The sequence below is a fragment of the Lacerta agilis genome, chromosome 12 (genome assembly GCF_009819535.1).
Source record: "Lacerta agilis isolate rLacAgi1 chromosome 12, rLacAgi1.pri, whole genome shotgun sequence".
Classification (NCBI taxonomy): domain Eukaryota; kingdom Metazoa; phylum Chordata; class Lepidosauria; order Squamata; family Lacertidae; genus Lacerta; species Lacerta agilis.
Window position 1 is genome coordinate 32,481,045 of NC_046323.1, and position 25,542 is coordinate 32,506,586.

Here is a 25,542-nt window from a genome sequence, read left to right on the forward strand (position 1 = left end):
TGTCATTAATTAATAAGTTGAAAGGGAGGTGATCAATCAACTGCACTAGGTAAACAGCAATCAGTGAACTAGAAAAATTAGAGCACAGTAACTGCTTGAGCAATGATTGCTCATGTAGCCCTATTTAAAGAAAGAAAGAGAGGCGGTTCAAAGCTGGCGGCAACAGCAGTCAAATATTTTTGAAACGCAGTTTTCTTTAAGAAATGTGCAGTTCCTTTCTTTTGCACTCAAATGCACCAGAGGCTATTCCCCCTTATGCTTTATGGATGTTTAAATGCCCCATTTGACTACCTTGATCTGAAAACTGGCACAATTACAGGTGCTGCATAACACTTGTTCCCCCACTAATAATAATTTTGTTCTTTAGTGTAGCAGTACCTACACTTTGGAACTCCCTGCCTATGCATCAGGCAGGTGACTTTGCTATTCTCTTTTCGGCACCTGTTTTAAAACAGCCTACCCAGACATGTAGAATCCTGATGTGTGTTTTCATCTTTTTGTTCATGGTTTGATTTTAATTATTTTTGAATTGTTAAAATACCCATTTTTAACTTTCTTTTACTGGTAATTGTAATGTTTAAATGGTGGGTTGTTGGTTTTTGTTTGGGTTTTTTTTTTTTTGTAAACTACAGTGGTACCTCGGTGTCGACATAATCCATTCTGGAAGACCGTTCGACTTCCGAAACGTTCGACAACCAAAGCGCAATGGGCAGTTGGCAAATTCCATTGAGAAAATGGAGAAACGCGCCTTGGAAGCCATTCGACTTCCGAAGTGCGTTAAAAAATGGAAGCATTCACATCCAGATTTTGGGCATTCGGGTTCCGAATGCTCAGCTTCTGAGATGCTCGAAAACCGAAGTTCCACTGTATTACAATCAAGCAGCAGATATATGTATGTAAGAAATAAATGTGTAAGAAATAGATATGCTGACTGGCAACTGCTGTGTATGGTTTCAGGACAGGGAATCTTTGCCAACCCTACCTGGAGCTGCCAAGAGTGGAAGCCTGAAATCTTATGAATGTTTCATTGCTGCCACTGGTGGCAGCCTCTGGTCTCCATTCATTGAGTGGAAAGTCTGGAGAGTGAATCAGCATTGAGCTCACCCTGTCACGGGGATTCGAACCGCCAACCTTCTGATCAGCAAGCCCAAAAGCTCAGTGGTTTAGGTCACAGTGCCACCTGCATTCCCACAAGCACTAATCTAGAGCCAATGGAGCCACACCCTGACCTCAGCCGATTCCTTTCAGCTATTGTCATCCAGAGCTCTCCTCAGTAAGAAGATTTTATTCACAAGGAGTCCTGCTCTCCAGATGAGGTGGGTTTCTGTCTGGCATTGAGGCACCATCTTTCCCTCAGGTTTAGGGCTAATTTGGACTTAACACCAGAGGCCAAACCTCTCCTCAGCATGGACTATCCCTCCTCACTCTCATCTCCTGGCTCATTCCTCCCAGACTGAGCCGTGTCAGGCCTTGGTTAATGGCAAGGCCTCCAGGTTGTCCTCTGATGAGGAATCTCCTAGCTGAGGACATGACATTCCATGGTTCTGGTGTTGTTTAGAGGGAGGAAAACTATTTTCTATCCACTTTCTCCACATCATGCATAATTTTACACATCTCTGTCATGTTCCCTCTTACTCACCTAACGAAAAAGCCCCAAATGTTGTAAACCCTTCATCATATGGAAGTTGTTCAACACACCCATCCCAATCATTTTGGCTTCCCTTTTCAAGCTCTACAGTTTCCTTTCTGAGCTGAGGCAGCCAGAGAATACACAGCATTCCAAGTGAGATCACACCATAGATTTGTACAACAGCATTGTGGTATTGGCACTTTTATTTGCTGTCTCTTGCTCATGATCCCTAGCATGGCTCAGGAACGCTTCAGGACCATGGCTTTCATTTTCGTGGAGGACTGCAAGGGTATTCAGCTAAATACACAAAGATTTCCCCTTCAGACCTTCCCATTCAATGCATGAAGGTCAGTATGGAGTTGTTGGGATGAGAATTATAGAGGCAATGCTAGGATAGAGGGAACTTTCTCAACAGGGTCTAAAGGAGGGAGGGAATGCCTCAACAGGGCTAAATGAACAATTACCTGGCAGTGGTGGGTAGGACACCTTCTCTGTCTAGAAGGGCAGGGGGGAACAGCGTCAGAATGCAGCAGATGTGCTCAGAATGTGTCCAGGACATCTAGAAAATTGATTGCTCTTCACCCATCCCTGTGGCTGTTCTAATAGGGAGGCTATTTCAGATTTGCAAAGGGGTGAGTGGCTTGGGGTCAAGATTCTCAGCAATATTTCAAGATTGCTCTTGGCTACATCAAATATTCTACTGCAATAAGCGACCTATTTTAAGAGTAATTTATTTTTACGCCCATAATAACTATATAACAATACATACCATTTATTTTGTGTGTGTGTGTGTATATTCATGAATACTTAGTACAAAAGTGCACTCACTTAGGGAAGACTCAGGTTATCTACAAAGCTTATTGAAGGGAGCTGGAACAGGAACAGTCACACACCACACACACACACACACACACACACCAATCTTTCCCTAGCTAACTTAAAGGGTCATTGTGAAAATAACATGCCAAAGAGATGGAACTACACACCCCACCATGAGCTCCTTGGAGGAAGGGTCTGCTTTATAATAGGATTAGCTAGATAATAAATAGGTGACCCCCACCCCACACACTTCAACTACCACCCACTCCCAGGAAGTATTTTGAATTTAGCTTAGTTTAGTTTTGATGCTATGTATCCTTTCTATTTACACTGTGCATCAAGCACATGTAGGCAAAATGCCCAGGAGGGTGGGACACCAAGAAATGGAGGTTAAACATGGTCACAAGTATATTGATTCCAGAGTTTGGTGTGGCACCAGGCAAGGATCTAACCACTACCTGCTGGCCAATTCCTCTCCCCAGCCTGTTTGCTGGACAATTGGGAAGGAGTTGCTAAGCTCTCGGCCAACCATGGTGCGAGGCGCTCCTGTGGGCCCTGCCAGCAACCTGAGTGTGTTGCAACCTGCTATAGTCCCCCACAACTTGAAGTGAAGCCTTAGCAGACCATTGATTGACGACCAGATGGGCCATCCTACAACAACTAGGGAACAACACAGCTCCCAGTCCTCCAACCCACTAGGTGGCATGATAAAGCCCACTACATAAGGGCTACTAGCCATGGTGTCTTGGCTACAAGTCACAATGGCTATGTTCTACCTCCTCTATTGGAGGCATTATGCCCCCTGAAGGCTTATTGCTGGGAACCACAAGTGGGGAGAGTGCTGCTGGACTCAGGTCTTGCTTTTGGGCTTTAGAAAGTTACCCGGTTGGCCACTGCAAGAATACCGGGCTAGTGGGATCATTGCCAGGCTCCTGTATCCTTAAAGGCAGTGAGCTGAGGCTTGTGATTATTTATATTGCAAACTTCCCAGCAAACTTTGTGGTGTGACGTGTCATGCAAAAATGCCACTAGCACGGGAATAAACTGATGAATAAATAACCATTCATGATCTACAGCCGAGATAGGCATGGCTCCTGCAGTAGCTACAGCTCCTTTTCCTTCTGCCTTTGAAGCAGCTGAGTTACTTCCAACCTGTATAAACTCAGAAGAGAAGGCAGCTTGAAACAAGGAGCTGGCAAGGAGCCAGAAGTTCAGCACTTGCCAACAGGCAGAGTAAGCAGCCGTGGCTGAACCTCACCCAATGAAAAAATACCAAGGCAGGGAATTTCCCCCAAGCACTCGCCGGGAAATTCTGTTCCTTTCTCCACCCTCCAGGCTCAGACTTGCAAAATCCCCCACCCTCCCTCTCTTCCCACTCCCTTCTCTGCCTCTCCTCTCCAGCTGATAAATGTCCAGGAGTAACCAAAGTACTTCCTCATTCTCTTCCAAGGAAAGGGAAGCATCTGTAGTTCCTCCAGCCAGATGCTGCTTGCAGCTGCAGCTGTGCTCAGTAGTGACAAGGAGGGGTGGAAATACCACGGGCAGCAGAGTGTGCAAGGTAAGTGGCAATTTAAATTGAGAACTTTGACAAGTCTCTCTATTCACCTTGGGAGACCCACCGAAGTGTTTGCAGAATGTCTCAGTCCGCACCTTCTTTATTGAATGTGATATTTAGAAACAGGCACCCTTTTCAAGTTAGTCTCTGCTCGGCACAGATGCTATGCGGTGGATAATCCAAACTTGTTTCTACTTTCCTCCTGCTGTTGGAAATGCAAAAGAAAAGGGCTTGTCTCTCTTGGCGGCACTGCAAGATGTGAATAGCTGGTCCAAAAGTGTCATTCAAGGCCAGACTAGACATACATAGACAACAAAGGATCCTGTGGCAACTTTTAAAAAACGGACAAATGGAAAAAGCTTTCTGGACTTAAGAATCTACTTCATCCTATGAAGTGAAATGCAGACCTTTTTAATATATCCATTTTGGTTTCTCTCTGTTCCTCATTTTCCAATCTTAAATTCACTTCTACACATTTCCACATCAGTTGGTGATTTTTATTTTTTTTTAGATTCTCATGAAAATTCAGCAGCACTTATTGCGATTTTCTCAGACACAATTTTTTGCGTGTTTAGACCCTTAACCTTCCCCAAAATAATTCACACGACTCAGATATTTGGTTTGGTTTTTGGCAGAATTTAGGCCACAACTTTATTGATTACAACCAAGTGAGTGGTTGCATAGGTTCTGGTTCGACTATCTCCCTGCACCCTTGCAGGCAGCCCTGTCCCAGAGCCACGTTCGTAGGACAGGACAAGGATGAACACCAGGGACAACTGTTGGAGGGTTCACCAAACAGCCGTTCTGTTGTCCCTGGGACTCAGCCACTGGCCGGACCCCTTTCGGGGACTGACAAACCATTGAGTCCATGGATTCCTGTACCGGAATATCTGCATTTCCATAGGCGTGGCCACATCACGTTCCACGCCTATCACCTGAACCAGAGCCTATCCGCAACTTACAAGTTGTGACTAGTTGCAACGTGGCAGGTGAAACCCAAATGGCACACCAGCCAATCAGCCAAGTGGGGAAAATTCCTACCGTGCCCCTGTCCCAACGACAGATGACACACAACGGCATAGCAAGGTCAATGCAAGCCCTAAATATAGGGAGAGGTGGGTGGGTGTTCCAATGCGTTAGACCCCAAAGAGGAAGCTCAGCAGCTTCGCATGGGCTTAAATAGGTCCCGCGTTGCTGCATTTTACGCCGCCCCATTGGCCAGATTTCACCCCAGCAACACAGGACCGACCTATCAAGGGTTGTGGTCTTGATTTCCAATTACCCCCACAACACTGGGTCGGGTTGCAGGTCACACCGCAACACGTGCCTTCTTTTAATGGAGGATCCGATTTGTGTTCAATTTAACCCAATATGCACATTTTGGAAAACCAATTTACCCTAATGCAACACATTTGTATGTTATTTTCACCAATACATGCATTGCTGTGCACACTTTATACTAGTATATGCACCTTTACGATATACATTACTTTTCCAAAGAACTACATTGCAAAGTTCAGAGAAGTGCAGGTTTCGAAAGATGGCTTTGTTTTTCCCCGTTTTGAAAGAGGAAAAGGCACTCCCAGGATTGGCAAAGTGGCAGAGCAGCGGGAAAGGTGTTAGCATTCCCTTTCCCATCACACATCTCTGATCCCCATCACCCCTCCAGAAATGGCTTCTCCAGTTTTGGGATTATGCCATGTGCATCTGCCCCCAAGGCACTGGAAAATTTAGTCTGCTTTGCCACCCAACAACAACAACAACAACAAAATCCACTGTGATGGAGCACTCTTCCAAGCACTGGGTATTGCGTACCAGGTTTGAAATATACTCTGTGTGTATTTTTGATGTGCTCAATGCAAGATCTGATTTATTTATTTATAAAATTATTTATATACTGGCATACCATAAAAATAGCAGAGTAGTGTACAACAGTAAAACATTAAACACCGTAAAAAGCATCTCCCCCTTTTTCTGCCCCATTTTCAGTCTCGCTTGTGATTATGTGGTTCTGATGCCTTATATGGGGGCTTTGTTTTTACACCTGCATATATTTTCTTTTGGTTGGCGCTGTGGTCTAAACTACTGAACCTAGGGCTTGCCGATCAGAAGGTTGGCGGTTCGAATCCCCGCGACGGGGTGAGCTCCCGTTGCTTGGTCCCTGTTCCTGCCCACCTAGCAGTTTGAAAGCACGTCAAAGTGCAAGTAGATGAATAGGTACTGCTCTGGTTCGCCAGAAGCGGCTTAGTCATGCTGGCCACATGACCCAGAAAAACTGTCTGTGGACAAACACCAGCTCCCTCTGCCAGTAAAGCGAGATGAGCACCGCAGCCCCAGAGTCACCTGCAACTGGACTTAACTGTCAGGGGTCCTTTACCTTTGCCTTTACCTATATTTTCTTTTGATAGTTTTTGTATGGTTTTGTCATGGCCTTTGGCTAGTAAAATAAAATCTTATTTACCTTTACCATTACATATGTGTGATGCAAGAGAAAATTATCTGTTTTCTATTGTCTTTATTTATACCCTCACAAGGTAGGATTTAAATGTTATTTGCTAAATTGCTGTCGCTATGTTGTATTACATTTCTTATTAAGCATAATGGCTAGTGTGTCATTATTGTGCTGGATCTGAGCTGAGTGCACTAAGTTCCCATTAAAATTAATGGGGCTTAGGCTAAAGATTAGCTAAGTTGCCCCACTGATTTCAATAGGGCCTAAGTTCAGTTAGCTTGGTCTAGATCAGTGGTTCCCAACCTTTTTTTTGGCCATGCCCCACCTAAGCATCTCTAAAATCCTGATGACCCCCCCCCCCCGTGACATATAATTCTTATTATTCAAAAAGTGAACTCCAATTCACATGGAGGAAGCCTAAAAGTCAATTAACTGTTAATAACTCATTCTCGAATTGCCCCCCTTAAAAATCAAATTGCTTCCCTGTGGGGTGTGTGCCCCACATTGGGAACCACGGATCTAGATCTAACCTACTTTATTCATAGCTCGGTTGGTTACAGCACAACACTGATAACTCCAGAGTTGCAGGTTTGATCCCCGTATAGGACAGCTACATATTCCTGCACTGTAGTGAGGTTGGACTAGATGGTCCTCGGGATCCCTTCCAAGTCTACAATTCTATGATTTTATTATGTCCAGCCCATGAATAAGGATTGTGGAGGGCAGTCCATCTAGTCAGCGCATCAGCAGTAACCAAATACCACTGTCTCCTGACCGACTTGCTTGATCACATCAATCCACTTAAAGTGAGAAAAAAATTGGGATGGGAAGGGAAGAAAATGCAAAAGCTCGTTTACTAAGTTATATGTGAAACAGCTGTTCTTTAAAATGTAAATATAAATGATCCTGTAACTGAATCTGCAAGCATCTCAGTAATATCAATAGCTCGAGTTTTAATCCTTTCTTTGCAGTTGTAGCACATCAATATCCAGACAACCACTACTGACAGTATTTCATCTCATCCCTGTAAATCTGCACTTTTATTATTATTTTTTAAAAAGTCACTCACTTTTCAGATCGTTGTGAAAAAGAAAATTAAATGATATGTTGAAGTAGGAACCATGACATTATTCTTAAGAAGGAGAAAGACGAGATATGACCATCCCAAGCTCCGACAATGGTTGGTAGGGGTGATTTAGCGTCATTTGAAGCAGCAATAGCAAAGGAAGTGTTCCAACTGCATACTAAAATATTTGCATGCAATCTCAAGCCACAGTCCGCATCACCCGATGCAGTAAAGAAAGTAACTAATGAATCTAAAGAGCACCAGACCAGCGAGGTTCTTGCAAATCTACTTTGCTGTGCACAGGTGGATTTTCAACATACTGGTTCCTTTTTCAAAATACCTGCAAAGCTGGACAGGGAGGTTTAGTTTGTAGATGAGGCTTGCTACCCGTGTTGCGCCCTATTTATTAATGACCTATATCCACACCCATGTCCTGCTTTTTATGCCCACAAATATGCACAGTGCATTTTATACCACTCGGAAAGGAAACACAGGGTTACTTACTCATTTAAACTGCAGCAGCATAGATAACAGGATTTGTTTTGTTGTTTGTAAGGAAGAGCACTGACAAAAATGTCAAAATAATAAGGAATGACGTGAGTCATAGGAGCCAACTCCTAGGGGCCCGGGGCCCTTTGACACCCCCCAAAATAAAATTTGAGGGCGGCAGGCCCCCCCAAAGTTGATGGGCATTGCCATTCAAATGGTGCGTGCGTGTGCTGCATCATGTGATTGATTGTGCATACGGGGCTTACCTACCCCCCCTGCCAGTATTTTATTCAAGTTGACACTTCTGACCTGAACTTTTTAACTTGTTCATATAAGATTTAGAGGTAGGGGCAAGCAGTCAGGCAGCAGGTACCCAGTTGCTGGTACTCAATTGTTCAAGGTGGCTAAAACAAAAAGGGACTTTAAGGAACTCCAGAAGAACCTCTACAAACTGGGTGAATGTGTAGTGAAATGGCAAATGCAGTTAGATGTGAAGAGTACAGGAATGCACACCGGAGCAACCTCCCCTCCCCCCCCCATACAAAAAGTTCACATATTGTCAGGGACTGGACTGAACAGGAGGAATGGGAAATGATCCCTCAGCCTGATCGACTCCTCTCAGAAGAGGAGGAGGACGGGGCAGGGGGGAAGTCCCCCCACCCATCTCCCACAGTTTCAAAAGGAGAAGGAGGCAGGGCTGCTTCACGGCTGGGTGAAGAAATGCCTAGCTTCAAGATAGTGGAGGAAGCAGGGGGGGGGAGTTAGAGAGCAGCCAGCAGAGTCTGTAAGACCCTCCTTCACCAAGGGCTCGTAGGTCCCTACACATTCAAGAACAAAGGATGCAAAGGAGTATGACTCCTGGGACAAAAGAAAGTAGTGTGGTGTAATGGTTAAGAGAGGTAGACTCGTTATCTGGTGAACCGGGTTCGCGTCTCCACTCCTCCACATGCAGCTGCTGAGTGACCTTGGGCTAGTCACACTTCTTTGAAGTCTCTCGGCCCCACTCACCTCACAGAGTGTTTGTTGTGGGGGAGGAAGGGAAAGGAGAATGTTAGCCACTTTGAGACTCCTTCAGGTAGTGAAAAGCGGGATATCAAATCCAAACTCTTCTTCTTCTTCTTCTTCTTCTTCTTCTTCCTCTTCTTCACACCAGGGCATAGTTAAAGTAGGAATCTGCTCCCACAATATGTCGTGATAGCCACCAATGTAAGATTAGACAAAATTACGGTGCACGGGGCTGCTAAATCTATACCTACTAACCGCAATGGCCATGGTCCCCCTCCAGTGTCATGACGCATTGCGCGTCTTCACACTGGTTGCTGGAAGTCAAAAGTGGGTGGGTGTTGATGCGCTCTGGTCAGACCTGCAGGCTTCCTGCAGCCTGTGCCTGGACACTGTAAGGACATGGTGCTGGATTAATGGGCCTTTGGCCTGATTCAGCGGGGCTCTTTTTATGTGTTTGATGGATGTAGTGGCATCTTCTCCAGAGGTGTTTTGTGTTTGTTTTTTTTAAAAAAAGAAAATAATTGGTTAAAACACATTAAGAAGAATGGTTTCAGCATGCTGTTTGTTGCCTCAGTGTAGGAGGGTGAACCGGATGCCTTTTAATTGCTTTCCAGCCAAGCCCATAATTAAAAAGGAAAGTGTGGATACTTGCGAGAGGTTTCTGTTTTTAGCATCATGGTCCCTTTTGAGCACCCAAACAACTTGTTGCTTAAAGAGGACTGAGACTTTACCAAAGGAGCAGAGTCAACAGGGGTAAAATATCGTGAGCTGGCCATACCTGTAACTGCTATGTTGAAGATCACCTACCAAACTTCCCTGAGCTAGGAAACTTTCCCTCCAAATGTTTTTAGGCTCCAGATTCCATCATCCCTAACCATTGCTGCTGGAGGTTGGAGTCCAACTACATCTGATCATCTCTGAACTAGCTCTCCATCTGTAAATACGCTGAAAAATGTAAGGCTGAAGTCCATATTTACTATTATTTATTGATAAATCCTAATATTTGCATGATGCTTTTCAGGACAATGGCCTTCTAAAGCAGCTCACATAAACAAAGGCCTGACTCACACATCACTGTAAACCAGGCACCCCCCAAACTTGGCCCTCCAGATGTTTTGGGACTACAATCCCCATCGTCCCTGACCACTGGTCCAGTTAGCTAGGGGTGATGGGAGTTGTAGTCCCAAAACATCTGGAGGGCCGAGTTTGGGGGGTGCCTGCTGCAAACCATGGTTGAGCTTAGCTATGGTTTACAGGTTCATTGGGCTTTGCTTTGCTCTTCCTTCTCATAGAATCAAAGAACTGTAGACATGGAAGGGACCCTGAGGATAATCAGTTCAACCTCCTACAATGCAGGAGCCTCAACATGCTTTTTCAAAATAAATCATTGTCTCTATCCAAACAAATCACAAACTGTAACCACAAAGTTTGTTTGGGGGGAACAAAGCTCAAGCTCAGGTTCAGGTATAATGCTAAGCCCATCAACAGCTTAGTTGGTGGCCAGCAGCACAAAGGAGAATCAAAGTGCCTGCAGTTATGACACCATGCGCCAGGCATGCTACATGTTCACCTTTAAACCATACTTAAGTTTAACCATTGTTTATAAAGTGCATCACTTATTTTAATGACATAACTCCACCATTTCCAAACATCTATATCAGGGTGAGGAACTGGTGGCCCCTCCAAATGCTGTTGGCTGGGGTTGATGGGAATTGGGAGTCAAACAACTCTGGGAGGCCCAGGCTCTCCATCTCTGATCCATATGTGCAGGACCCAGCCTGCTCCAGCTCCACCCAGCTAATCCACTTTCCTACAGTTTCCATCCAGTCATTCACTCAGAGAACAACTATTTCTCACTTGCCCTGGTTCTTCTAGCAATTCTTGTTATTCAGGTGCAGACTGTTCCCTTTGAAAGGATGGCTCCAGTTACAGATCCAAGTTCTTGAGTCAGCTGTCATTATTTCTTTCCCGTCTGTGTGTTTTCAGACTGTGGCAGAAGAATGTCTTTTGATCTGAAAGCACAAGGGGCTACATTATGCGGCACTCAAAGCCCGGAGGAGCTGCATGTGCACTTGCTGTGGAAATGGCCGACGTATGCTTCCAGACATGACAAAAGCATGGGAGGCAACAGGGCTTGCTTTATGTGAGCAAACACCTGCTGCCCCTATGAGGAATGGAGAGGCAGAAAATAGGGTTTGTTCTTGTGTGTCACACACACATATGAAGATAAATCGTAGAGACACTAAAATAAAGTTTCGATGTCCTAGCCAACCCTGTATTGGGGGGGGGTGAAGAACCCACAGTTCTCCCTAGGTGCTGGGAACTGTAGTTCATCAGCAACATCTGCATGGACACAGGTTCTCCATACCTGCTGTAGCTTGATTTGTAGTACACTGCAGCATGTTAAAGAATTGGCCTGCAACTGACCTTTAGAAGTACTAACAATAACTTGGTGTGAAGAGACATGCATCACTGCCTGCTCATTTTGTTTTCGAGAGTAACCTTGTTATAAAATCAACAAGAGGCAAAGGCACCCATCAATATGATGGGCTGTCAGTTCTGCCTTATAAGCCCATGAGTGCTGTACACTTTTGTTAGGAAGAGCAAAGCACTGCATATGAAAACACAACTTGGGAGTAAAAATCTCCTTCCCTACTGCCAGCAGCATCCTGGTTAGCACACTAGGTCTTTGCATAGTTTAAGGTTGGTGCTGGAGGAGAACAGAGTGCTTGTGCCTTTAACAGCTGTGTAGCAGGCAGATATTCAGCAGCTTAGGTGTCTTCCAGTGCGGAAATTCAATTATGGGAAGATCTTTACCTGATGTCATTATTTCTGTCAGGCATTATCTCTGTATAGCTACTGACGTTTTTCTTACACACACCCAAGGCGACGTGGGTGGCACTGTGGTCTAAAGCAGTGTTTTTCAACCTTTTTTGGGCAAAGGCACACTTGTTTCATGAAAAAAATCACGAGGCACACCACCATTAGAAAATGTTAAAAAAATTAACTCTGTGCCTATATTGACTATATATAAAGTAATTCTCTTGAATTTTTCAATTTTTCCCACGGCACACCAGGCAACATCTCGCGGCACACTAGTGTGCCGCGGAACAGTGGTTGAAAAACACTGGTCTAAAGCACTGAGCCTCTTGGGCTTGCCAATCAGAAGGTGAACTCCTGTTGCTCTGTCCCAGCTTCTGCCAACCTAGCCGTTCGAAAGCACACCAGTGTAGGTAGATAAAAAGGAACTGCTGCGGTAGGAAGGTAACCTACCTACCTGGACTTAACCATCCATTCTAACTGCAACAGAGGATATAAATTTGCATTTGTTTTGCTATTGTCCTTTCCTTTATCCGCCTGTATTAGTTTCTCTTTATATTAGAAGCTCTTCCGTAGCACCTTACATTGGTAAGTGCTAAGAGGTCACACACTGTGTTTTTGCAGGCACTTTACCAACAAGAGCTGGCAGCAAGACCCAATTGCAACATCAAGGAACTTCCTGGTGTCAAACCAGAGCCAGAGGTGTTGTTTTAGCTGCTTAGCATAATAGTTATGACACCCCGCTATGGCCAAGGTCCTCATGTAACTAACACCTCTGCTGTTAGAAGCACAGTTACCAGGAATGAGGCACAGTGCAGCCCATGATTATGCTGAATGCTACGGCTTGCAGTGAGAGATGTAGTCAACAGTTACCAGACGATCACAAGCGGAATCTTAGCTAAAGGCTAGGGGGTGGGTGGAGAAGTTCAGTTCGGCTCGAATTTTAATGCAAACCTGCCTAATTCCTATTTCCTCAAACCATACGCAAACCAAAAACACAGCTGTCTTTTCAAATTTGCATTTCTATTTCTGTTGTGCAGTTCTCCAGCAGCAACAAAAGTGTACACAGATGCTTTTATTAGAGGTGAAATGTGCACAAAAAGCAACAAATTAGGAAGAAGAGGAGGAGGAGGAGGAGGAGGAGGAGTTTGGACTTGATATTCCGCCTTTCACTCCCCTTAAGGAGTCTCAAAGCGGCTAACATTCTCCTTTCCCTTCCTCCCCCACAACAAACACTCTGTGAGGTGAGTGGGGCTGAGAGACTTCAGAGAAGTGTGACTAGCCCAAGGTCACCCAGCAGCTGCATGTGGAGGAGTGGGGAATCGAACCCAGTTCACCAGATTATGAGTCCACCACTCTTAACCACTACACCACGCCTTATATTTGAAGGGGAAATGCCTTATATTTGAAGGGGACCCTGAATACCAAAATGTGTGCATTGGGCAAAATTGAATATAAAGATGTGTATATTGAGGGGGGGGTACTAAAATGCTGGTGCATTCTCCTGAGGGGGAAAAAGAATACAGAATGATACTGAAATGTGGTTACTTGAAAATTGGAAAAATGAGAAACTGATAGACATCAGCATTGGGGGGGAAAACACCCGTCCCTAATCATGGGGTGGGGGTGGGAGGCATGGAGGATCATTGGTCACATGGTATAGGACCTAGAAGTCAATAAAAGCTTAGGCCAAAACAAATCTGCTACCCTCTAAGGTGCCACAAAACTTTTTGCTGCAACAGACAAACTACAGCTCCTCTGCTGAAAGCTGTAACTGGCCTCAAGCCGTTATTAACAGTTTTAGCTTATTTCCAGTATTTCTGTACCGTCCAAGAACAAAGGTTTCTTGTGAAAAATAAAACCATGAGATCTAAAGTAAAATAAAATAAAAAGATGAAATCTAAACATTGTGAAACCAGAGTCACTGTAAAACCAGCAACTGAGAATTACATCAGCGCAAAGGATAAAAAGCACTCTATTGAAAACTACCATTATTCGAGATGCTCTATCTATTTTGTACCCCCTACAAGTCAGAAACCCACACTGTTGCAGCCGAGTGTATATTTTAACACCATGAATAACACACACACACACACACACACCCCTGCTCAGTCCTTTGTAAGCTTGGCTCTACCTTTGAAATTTCCTGGACTTTATGAGCTCATTTCCAATTCACTGTGCAGTTGACTGGACTAGATTAACGCATGATACTTTTAGACCCTGAACCGTTCAACAACCCTGGAAATGCAAAGAAAATGACTCAACTTTTAAGCCTGGTCTTATGTATTTATGGGAACAGGTTGAGGCGATGAGATTTGCAGCTCTTTCAGTAGTTTGTTATGATTTAGACAACATTAAGCACGTCTTTTTAGACCTCTGCTTCATATGTCTCAGGAACCTCCAGGCAGCTTTAGTATTCTCCTGATAAAAGGCAGAGATGTGAGGAGCAGAACAGCGGCACATTCTCCACAAGAGGATTTATCACCTCTAACAATTCGTTTTATCTGCTGTGTCAAAACTCACGGCGCAGGATCTTTTTGCTGAAAGTATGTGCGCCGGAGAAAGGGCCTCATTTCCTTAAAAATAAATAAATTACACTGACAAATTTGCTGCATTACGAGCCTGGCCCTTGGATTACCCCCCCCCCTTTTATTTTGTATTTCTCAATGTGCACCTCATAACAGAAGGGCCTTAAAATTCACAGCATACTCATTTTTATTTTATTCCCCCCCCCCATTTTAAGTTGGACATTCATTTCCTAGATGTAGCAATACTGGAAAAACAAAAGAGAGTATTTATGAAGAAAGAATAAGTAAGAGGAAAGCATGGGAATTCCAACCCCTCTCTCTACCCCCAGCCCTGCCCTAGACAATTAGGACCAAAATATAAGTGTTTCTGGGAAATGTAAAATAAATAAATAAACTGCACAGTAGCAATGCTTTATCAGGTGTGTTTGCTATGACTCTGGTCCCCCGTGACTATTCAGTAGAAGTGGGCAACCTTTTTCAGATTGAGGGCCTCATTCCTATCTGGGGTGTGTGTGTCACATGACAGTGGTGGGTGGAGCCATCAGCAAAGGTGACCATTTAAAGTAATATTTACCTCTCTATCCTCCATCTGGGCAACCAAGAGGCATGATGAGGATTCAAGGACACAAGCAAAAATATGAAGCAGAGCACCAAGCAGGAGTGATGAGGTGTGTGTGGCCTGCTGATAGTCACAAGGGTCAGACAGGGAGGTCTGGAGGGCCACATTTTGTTCCTCAGGCCTGTGGTTCCCCACTACTTTACAGTTCCCAACTGCATTACAATGATGGGGACACTGTGGGCCCTCCAGATGTCGTGGTCAAACAACAATGAAAGGGTCACAGGTTTCTCATCCCTGCTGTTCGGCTTGATCCTTGGAGGTAAAACGAGGCTGCGCATACATTGCTGTTTCTCCTACGGTAGTAGTCAATAACACCCTTGACAATCCAAAAGCTATCAAAAAGGTCAGTTATGATTACATAACTCTTCATCACAAGAGGGAAATAAAAATTATTCAGGACATGGGGTTTGTTTGTTTTTTTGCCAGAATTCAAAGTGTTTCAGACCCCTCAGAAAGGGTGTTGAATGCGTCTACTCTTGAGTATGACAACATTTTGGTCAGAGAAGACCCAACTTAACCCTTGGGTGGTACAATGGGTCAGTGTGTTAACCAGGGATAACTGTGGGCAGGATTCCTGCATTACAAGGGTTTGGAGTACGTGACCACTGGGTTCCCTTCCAACTCTACAATTCTATTATTCTATATTCATTAATTTCAGTGGTTCTACTCTGAATACCATCCTGCAATTCGTTTCTTCAGACCTATTTTTTCCAGGCATGTGCACATTTATGTAGGTTTAATCAGCGAGGGCAGCCCTTGGGCAACTCTAGTCTTTCCCTTTTTATTCCAATTTTGGTGAGAAACGGGGAGAAGGTAAAGCCATGGTTAGGAAAAATATATAGTGTGTACTAAATGCTGTTTCACTTATTTATTGAATTTCTATAGCATTTATTCCCCATAAGAAAAACAAATATGTCTCTTTAGTATTTACTTTTCTAGCACATGTATATAGCCATAAGGCTGACATAAAAACAGAAAGACATGAAGTCGCAAAGCAAATCCATGCTGCCACCTAGTGGCCAAATAGGCTCTCGGCATTCCTAAAGTTTACCCGGGGTTTATCTGTGCATTTATTACACCAAAATGTCCCCAGCTAGGGAAGTAGCATAGATTGCTTGAATTCTCTCAGGCTGTTGTAAAGAAACTGGGTTTTTGTTTTTTTGGTGTGTGTGGGGTGGGGTGTTGCTCTCAAGTCAAGGAATTACTAAGGAATTAAGACCCATTCATCATTTCATAGCCCATCTTTCTAAAGCTGAACAGCATCCAAACAACTTGGAAGTTTATTTCTGGGTGGGGTAGTGATGTTATTAGCAGTAATGTGCAAAGACACACAAGTGTAACCACCACACCTGTCTGACAGTTCCAGGAAGTGGCCCTGGCTCTCAGTTTCCTCCTCCTTTGCATCAGTGTTGGCCTTGCAGAATTCAACAGGGAGGAAGCTCTGTGGAAGTAATTGGGTCTGCCTGTTATGAGCTCTGCCTCCACCTACTGTTGGGCTCCTGCATTCTGCCCACTCTCCACCAATGGGCACCAGCCACCACTGTGGGGTTGTAACTAATACTTACTAATTTTAAAATTACTATAACCTACAAGTCTTTTCATAGTCTTGCTTATCTACCTCTCTGGATCAGCACCTCGGCTAGCCTTGATCTTCTTAAACCCGGCAGTCATGATGCCTATAGAGGCTGCAAATTAGTGCTGTGCCCAAAATATCACCCCATTTCCTCCCTGCCCTACTATCCCCCATCAATAAAGGAGAAAATAAATAACATTCAAAAATTGTTAAAGGGGAGAGAAATTTTTGGTCAAATTATCATGGGTGGAGTGCAGCACCCCCCCCCATGTTTACTTGACTTTTGAGGCGGCCAAGGTCTGATACAGACGATTTTCCTAAAATATGGCACCCCTTTATTTCTTCAAATAACTTTTGAAGTCACAAAGAAATATATTTCTTTGACAAAACTATTTGCTTTGTGGTTTTGCATTTCCCACTTTAGGGAAAAAAGAAACTTTGTGAAATGAAGGTGTACCATATTGCCCCAAATATAAGCCACACTTTCCCCCCCCCCAATTTCTGACTGTGAAGTGCAGCTTATATTAAGAACCGAGCGCTGTGCGCCCGCCTCCCCAGCACTACCCGCAATTAAGTCTTGAATTTTAAAGGTGCAGCTTATTTGCGGGTGCGGCTTATATTCAGACCAATATGGTATATAAAAGGAAGGTTCTAGGGACCCCCCCCCCAAAGCTCTGATTAAAAAGAACAAATTCATGTAAACACACAGTTCCACACAGATATCTGCATGAAAACTCCATGTAGTTTTGCAAAGAGGTTTTAAGCTGAGGTTAAGTTCAGAACAACAAGTCACATAACAGAAGCATCTCCTGTGTTTTGTGCTAGATCCCGAGAATACTTGCAAAAGGAAACTGCATAATTCCACCCCCCACCCCCCGCTTGAACCTCTCAAGATACTAAGAGCATCAGAAAGTTTTTTCCCCCTAAGATGGCTGGTCTCTGCTCATTCTTGCACACCAGAGAGTGAGCTCAAACAGTGCAATGAAATTGCCCACTAACAGCATCCTCTGGAAGGTCTAGTTTCAGTTTCTTGTAAGTTAACCTTGTAGGATGTGCTGGCTGTGCCAAAAGAAGTCAACTATTAAAAGGAGCATTATATAAAATATTAGCATACCTCAACAGTTTTCATACCAACAGGCATGTTTCACACACACACACACACACACACAATGATTTTATATATCAAAATAAAAAACAGAGCCAAAGAAAACTAATCTGTTATGTTTCCATTACTGCAGATTCCAGCAGGAAACAGGACAAATGCCTGTGACCTTATACAACCCTCCTTACTGATCTGTAAATCACCGAGCTTGAGTTATTTGAGAACTGAATTATTTTATCCCTAGCGAGTGCAGATATAAAGTTTAATATTTACAATCTTGTATATTAGTAGGTGACCATCGTACCTGTCCATTATGGAGAAGAACACTACAATGATTCCGCTGACTACAGATGTACCTAACAAGAAGGAGACTGTGTGCATTTTTGGAACAGGGGATTTTGCAAGATCTCTAGGACACAAAATGATGCAGTGTGGCTATTCTATAGTATTTGGAAGCCGAGGTGCTCAGACTTCTTCTCTGATCCCTGAAGGAGCCACAGTGCTTTCTCATGCAGAAGCTGCAGAAACATCTGCTGTTATCATTTTAGCAGTCCACAGAACACATTACAGCTTTCTGGAAAACCTAAGGGAAGTTCTCCGTGGGAAAGTGCTGGTGGATGTGAGCAACAACCTCAAAATAAACCAGTACCCGGAATCCAATGCTGAATATCTTGCCCAGCTCCTGCCAGGCAGCAAGGTGGTGAAAGCATTTAACACCGTGTCAGCCTGGGCTCTGCAGTCAGGTGCTCTGGATGCAAGCAGACAGGTAATGACATCTCTGGGGCAAAAGATGCTCACATTTAAAAGAGACTCAAAAGGTGAAAGCCTGGTTCTAGAGCTTCATTTTGCAAATCCTAAAGCTCTCTAGGTGAACTGCTTATGGCATGATATAAAACTGTTTCTAGACTGGAGATCTAACCATCCAAGGTTAGCAGTCTTAGTTTTATATCGTGGCCCCAAAGAGCTGATAAGAAAGCAAAAAGTTTGCATCAAGTGAGAAAAGTCCAGCTTTGAATTTTCTTCTTTGTGGGGAGGAGGGAGGTAAAGGGCCCTTAAGGAAAACCACAAGCCCTAGACTAGGGTTAGGGAACCAGTGGACCTGCTGTTGAACTCAAGCTCCCATCAGCCTGAGACATCACGGCCAATGGTAAAGGATAATAGGAGTTATATCCCACTACCTGGAGACCGCAGGTTCCCCATTCCCTGCCCCCCCCCATTTTTTATTCTTCTCAGTTTTAGCCAAATTCAGGTCAGTTGGTAGCCTTCTAAAAATACAAGCTAATTGTGGGCACTAGACCCACTCTGGCAATTCAAACACAGCTTCTTACTGAAGTCAGAGCAGTGTTCGAAAGCAAACACTGGCAATAAAGAAGAAAGGTCTCCCTTCATTGTGTTGTTGTTGCTGTTGCTGTTGTTTTGCTCCAGGTATTTGTCTGTGGAGATGACAGCAAGTCAAAGGAAAAGGTGATGGAGATCGTTCGAAGCCTTGGTCTTACTCCATTGGATAAAGGGTCTCTCTTAGCAGCAACGGAAATTGAGAATTACCCTTTGCAACTTTTCCCAATGTGGAAATACCCCATCTATCTCTCCCTTGTCCTCAGTGCATTCATCTTCTTCTACTGCGTGGTCCGCGATGTGGTCTATAATTACGCTAAGCAACAAGTGGACCGTTCCTTTTTTATTGCCATCAGTATCCCAAACCGTGTCTGCCCTGCTGTGGCACTCATCCTCCTCGCTCTGGTTTACTTGCCTGGGATCTTTGCCGCTGTTCTCCAGTTATACAGAGGTACAAAGTACAGACGCTTTCCAAATTGGCTAGACAAATGGATGCTCTGCAGGAAACAGCTTGGCTTGGTAGCCTTGGCTTACGCTTTCCTCCATGTTTTGTACACACTCGTTATCCCTATTCGGGGCTATGTACGATGGAGGTGGACCTCTTACACCATTGCACAGGTAAGCTGATGTTGTGCTGTTTCTTTTCCCATTTCACCACCAGCGCTGAGGTCTTTGCAACTTTGTACGGGGATGTGATGCAGGCAGGGCATCGAAGCCATTGGAAACATCGCAAGGGCTTAGGATTCCGTGCTTGCTGCTCTCCATCCGGCACAGATCATGCCCTCCCTGCTTCTCCCTACGCTCCCATGGAGACATCCGAATGTAAAAGAGAGTCAGGGGTGTTCTCAGGCTTCTAGTAAGAGCAGCCATTGGTTCTTACTGTGGGGGGGGACCTCAACTGTTCGAACCCCAGTTGCCGTTTAGAACCTCTAACTACCACCAGCCATCTTAACAGTAAAAGCAAAAACCACAGGGTCTTTATCCCATGCTGCCTCTGGAAGGCAGATGGTTTCCCCCCCCCCCCACTCACAATACTGTTACTACACCAAGGATGAAGAGCTGTTGGGGAAGGCCCAATAAATGTGGGAAGGCTGTGGAAAAAAAATCTAAGCTTCTGCTCCTCTGGCACTTTTCTGATTTACGATTTACACCACTATAAGGGTCATTCCATGAAAATGAGGAATTTTTTTTTAATTTTTTTAAAAAATAATAATAATTTTTTTACATGTTAAGTTTGTGTACACATATCAAATTGTTTTGGCAACAAAACAAATTATTCCCAGAATGCTTCATTCCAAGATGGCCACCACCTGAATGTAGCACATGTTGCAAATGAATTTGTTTTTGAAGTTAGACATACATTAAAGGTAAGATAAAATCTATTCAAACCATGTAAACAATTATTGTAATATGTATACTGAAAGCTTAAAATGTCATCTTTTGATTGCAAATAATCTATATTGCTCCAATTACATTTTTCATTGGTATTGATTGATTCTAATTATTGATGATGAAGCTGTAACGTGAGTTACCAAAACAAGTTATTTTTAGAATATCTTCCTGAATTGGAGCTTCAGAATTAAACTTTTCTGCATTTTCCTTCTAGGCAATAGATGCAATGTAATCATGTAAACATTATAATTTTATGTTACAGTTTGTGCCCTACAAACACTATCAACATGTGTAACGCGAGTTACCGCAATTATGGTAACTCACGTTACAGTGCTCAAATTTTGCATTCTAATTGCTCTTTTTGGAAAATTACTTTTTGGAAAATTACACCTGTGTGGCACAGGATGAAATTCAAAGTGCTGACTGGAAACAAAACCAAGTAAGCTTGTTTACTTGTTCAATGTGGTATAGTGGGAAGCACCACCCATTGCTTCTTGCATTTGACAATTCTGATCATTCAAAGGAGACAGTGGTATGTTACATAGATTTCATTTTGCAGCAGATTCGTAAAGAAGTTGACATAATTAATGTATGGTCTGATGGACCAAGCTCACAATTTAAGAACAAATATGTTGTGGCTGCAATTGCTGCTCTTGAAGAAAAGCACCACAAGAAAATAAGGTGGAACTACTTTGCTACATTGCATGGCAAAGGCCCAGTTGATGGCACAGGAGGGACCATTAAGCGTCAAGTTTGGAATGCAGTGACAGCAAGAAAGCAAATAGTTTTCAACAGTGGCGTAGCAAGCCTCTGCGCTGCTGGGGGCGGCGGCGGTGCAGAGGCACCCCCCTGGGGGGAGGGGCACGACGCGTGCATCGTGACGTCATCGTGACGTCACGGCACACATGGATGCAGAAAGGGGGAATTTCCCCCTTTCCGCGGCTTTTTTTTGGTGGGACTGGGCCAGCGAGGAGGGGGTGACAAGCGTGACACCCCCCCTCGCTGGCCCACCCACCCCCCGCCGTAAAAAACGGCGGAAAGGGGAAAAGGAGAAGCAGAGCAGGTACTTGAATGCGCCTGCTCTGCTTCCTTTCCCCCCCTCCCAGCGGTTTTTTTTTGGCGGGGGTGGGCCAGCGAGGAGGGGGTGTCATGCCAGTGACAAGCGTGACACCCCCCCCTCGCTGGCCCACCCCCCGCCGAAAAAAAGCGGTGGAAAGGGGGAAAAGAGAAGCAGAGCAGGTACTTGAATGCGCCTGCTCTGCTTCCTTTCCCGCCTCCCAGCGGTTTTTTTGGCGGGGGGTGGGCCAGCGAGGAGGGGGTGTCATGCCAGCGTGACACCCCCTCCTCGCTGGCCCACCCTCCGCCAAAAAATAGCCGCTGGGAAGGGGGGAAAGGCGACATGCTCTCGTTCGGGGCCCACCCGGCGGGGTGGGGTGGGAAGGGCCAGCCAAAGTGTCACCCCCTCCCCTGGAACTAGGGGCGGCCCGCCTCCCGTCCCCCCTTGCTACGCCCCTGGTTTTCAGTGCCACTCAGTTTGTCACCACAGCAACTAAAGTCTCTATGGTGAAAATAGTGATCACACCAGGCCAAATCGTTAAAAGAAACGCTACGCAGAATACAATGAATATTTTCAAAAGTGCGCAGCCAGTGAAGGCCATATCAAAGATGCACCATATTAAGATTCTGGAACACAAACCTATTTGCTCCATACTTTCTAAAAATAGTGATGCAGTAACTAAGCAGACCTATGAAGTGGGAGTTCTACCTTCATTTAGTTCTAACCTTCCTACTGTTGCAAGTTCAACAGTTCCTGCTGATATTAAGCTTGGATCTTGGGTAGAAGTGAGTTATGAGGGAAATGTTTTTTCCAGGAACTGTGAAAGACATTAAAATTGTTGAAGAGCAGCAGGAGTACAAAGTTAGTGCTATGAAAAAAACTGGAAATTTCTGGACATGGCCTATGCCTGCTGATGAAATATTTTACATCCGATCTAAAGTCATTGGCGTAATTTCCCCACCTACTATGGTTAATTCAAGAGGCTATTATAGATTCTAAACTGTCTCTAACATTCATGTTTAAATAAATATTTGTCAAAATTTCCAAAGTGACAAGAAAATAATTATTTACCTTCATAAAATTCCAATGTATGAAATTATTATTTGAAAAGTAACGCGAGTTACCATATTATGTAACGTGAGTTACCATGAGAAAAGTTATTCAATTAATAACCATTGAAATTTGAAATGCCTGACCACTATGCTATGAAAGGCAAGATTTCTGTAATACTATTGCCTAAAAAGTTTTTTTCTAAATTCCTCGTAAGAGGAGGAAAAAGAAAAAACGTGGGTACATAAAATTAGGCTGTCCAATTCATGTAACGCGAGTTACCACACAAAAATAATTTTAATTTTTAATATTTTGAAATTAATATGAAAAAGGTAATAGGTTTTTAAAATAACCAGGTATGTATTATATACACAATTATTTTATTCAAGATTGCTTCTCATTTACTATGTTTAGATATTACTTAATTGTAGTAATCATAAGTCAAATGTAACGCGAGTTACCATGGAATGACCCATAAGTGCTCTGAAGCCTAGAGACCGTTCTAACACTTCCGTCTTAAAAATGAAGCCAGATAAATTCCAGTCACCAACCCGCACACAAACCCTGCAGTTGGATTTGGGCCCAATTCAGATCCACCGCCTAGTCACCAAACATGTTGTATCACAGCATGGAATTGACCCCCTCTTGCCTGCTCCTCATTCATGACGCTGTCCACCATGTAAGGTTCTGGACCTTTCAGAGGCGGACATTTGGACAAGGTCTGTGCTTGTCCGGTGAAGCAAGCAAGCACATTCAGCAGGGCAACCTTTCAGAACTTCTGTCACCTGCCAGAAACAAACTTCCCTACACAGCCGACAGAAACAAATGTTGGCAGATCTAGAAAAGAGGGGATTCCATTTTATCTCCAGTCTTTACCATTCTAAGACGATAGAAATTTCCTGACTTTTGATGGGTGCAACTTTTGTCAATTTGACATGCACCTACAAAACCTGTCAAGAGCACCTTGAATATTTCAAAATATTAATTTAAAGCCAATTATAGATGTATTTTATAGTTGTATTTTAATCTGTCTGTACCTGCTGTGTAGTAAAAAAAGTATTTTAAAAACTTTTAGGTGTTGAACAACAAAACGGAACCATTGAACAACGAAAGAGCCTGGATCAGTGACTCGTATCTTTCTTTGGGTATCTTGGGGTTCTTTCTGTTTGTCCTCCTGGGAATAACATCCTTGCCCTCTGTCAGCAACAGTGTCAACTGGAGAGAGTTTCGCTTCGTACAGGTAAGAGAGCTTGCTAGCCAGCAAGCTGACTTTTCTTCTTCCTCACCTTCAGCGTGTCCCCATGGTCATTTCCTCAGAAGTAAAGCCCAATTATCCTAGGGGTATCTGGTTGGCTACTGTGGTAAAGAGGATTCTGGGATATATAGGCTGTTAGTCCAATCCAGTGTGGCTCTTCTTAATTCAGCCTAGATGATGGAAGTTGGAGTCCAACCTCATATGGAGGGCCACATGTTCCCTATCCTAGTCTTAATGTTTGTCTGGAAATGAGGGGAAAATGGGCCTAACACACTCCAAAGCACCCATTCAGGAAGTCTTCGAAGACTCTTCTCCAGGTTCCCTCGTTCTGGGAAATTAACCCCTCCTGCAGGGACTTCTCTGTGGCTGCTGCAGATAAGAGAGGTTTTTGTTCCTACTCCTTGAACTTTTATGTGTTTGTGTCAGGGCCATTTGTTTGCAAAGGTTTCTCATTAGTCTGATTGTAGGTTTTATGAATGACATATTGTTGAGTTTGCTTGTTTACATCTGGGAAAACCAGTAATCACAGGTTTTAAAATTACAATTTTTAGAAAGCTTTTAAAGTGAAATCCACCCAAAAGCTGGGAAAAATAGATTATACATACTTTTCCTCCCTACAGTTCATTTCATGTATCTAACCCAAAGAAGAGAACTGTGCCTCATAGGCCTGATTAGTTAAATGTCCTGCCTCTATGACTGAGAGCTTCCTTTGCACACATTGGTATTGAAAGGTAGCATAAACCTGGCAACCATACAGCATGTGAAGCCATTATCTTAATGCAGTGTTTTTCAACCTTTTTTGGGCAAGGGCACACTTGTTTTATGAAAAAAATCACGAGGCACACCACCATTAGAAAATGTTAAAAAATTTAACTCTGTGCCTATATTGACTATATATAAAGTAATTCTCTTGAATAGGAATCAAATAAACACAATTTTTCCCACGGCACACCAGGCAACATCTCGCGGCACACTAGTGTGCCGCGGAACAGTGGTTGAAAAACACTGTCTTAATGCATTATGAACTGCTGCTCAGCTCCACGGGCAAACTTGCCCAAAGACACAATGGGTTTTTTTATCCCATCTTGACCAAGAAAATTGCCAGCTGGAGTCAGTATGAGAATTGAGTTTTGGTCATCTGTTGACAACAGGATAGAATGCTTTCTGATTTGCTGCCATGTATCTCGTAATAAGGAAGTTAGCTTTGCAATCATGTTTTGTTTGTTTCCTAGTCTTATCTGGGCTACCTGACGTTGGTGTTGTGTACTGTCCATACACTGCTCTACGGTGGGAAGAGGTTCCTGAATGCTGGCTCCTACCCATGGTGCCTTCCTTCCGTTTACATCCTCTCTCTCATTATTCCCTGCATTGTGTTGGCCATGAAGTTTTTCCTCATATTTCCATGTATCGACCGGCCGTTAACTGATATTCGACAGGGCTGGGAAAGAACAACCAAAGACGTAAGCCAGACAAACAGCAGCCACTGCAGGTCAGCTGTATAAGCTCTTAGCAAACGTACAGTTTCAACACACATTATCTGCAATAGCAAAAAAGAAAAGTGCAAGCAATTTATATGCATCGAAAATAAGCTCAAAAATTATGTGTTCCATTATTACTCTGTAATGTAAGGCCCAGCAACTCTCGGCGGCAACTGGTCAATATTCATCTAAGGTGTTTGTTGGACGAGTGCACCTTCCTTTTCTGGATTTGAGACTGAAGGAAACAATTATAGTCTTTGCCCTATCTCCTATGTGTAAGAGGAGCCCAACATGCAGTGGGCCACATCTGAGAATAT

The 25,542-nt window shown here is 43.8% G+C and overlaps 1 protein-coding gene across 2 annotated transcripts; it reads left to right on the forward strand.

The window, feature by feature from the left end:
- Positions 1-3,801: 3,801 nt before the first annotated feature.
- STEAP4 (STEAP4 metalloreductase) lies at positions 3,802-25,300 on the forward strand. 2 transcript variants are annotated; one of them, XM_033165730.1, is made up of 5 exons: positions 3,802-4,007; positions 17,947-18,424; positions 19,084-19,611; positions 23,568-23,732; positions 24,980-25,300. In XM_033165730.1, the coding sequence occupies exons 2-5, from the start codon at positions 17,972-17,974 to the stop codon at positions 25,247-25,249; spliced, it is 1,416 nt and encodes a 471-aa protein (XP_033021621.1). In that variant the 5' UTR covers positions 3,802-4,007; positions 17,947-17,971; the 3' UTR covers positions 25,250-25,300. The 2 variants fall into 2 exon arrangements, with proteins under 2 accessions (XP_033021621.1, XP_033021622.1); XM_033165731.1 differs by having other exon boundaries at positions 17,950-18,424.
- The last annotated feature ends 242 nt before the right edge of the window (positions 25,301-25,542 follow it).

Coding starts and splice junctions, on each gene's coding strand:
- STEAP4 (XM_033165730.1), top strand. CDS start 17,972: ATGGAGAAGAACACTACAATGATTCCGCTGACTACAGATGTACCTAAC. Junction 19,612..23,567: donor CCTCTTACACCATTGCACAG/GTAAGCTGATGT, acceptor AAAAACTTTTAG/GTGTTGAACAACAAAACGGA. Junction 23,733..24,979: donor GAGAGTTTCGCTTCGTACAG/GTAAGAGAGCTT, acceptor TTTGTTTCCTAG/TCTTATCTGGGCTACCTGAC.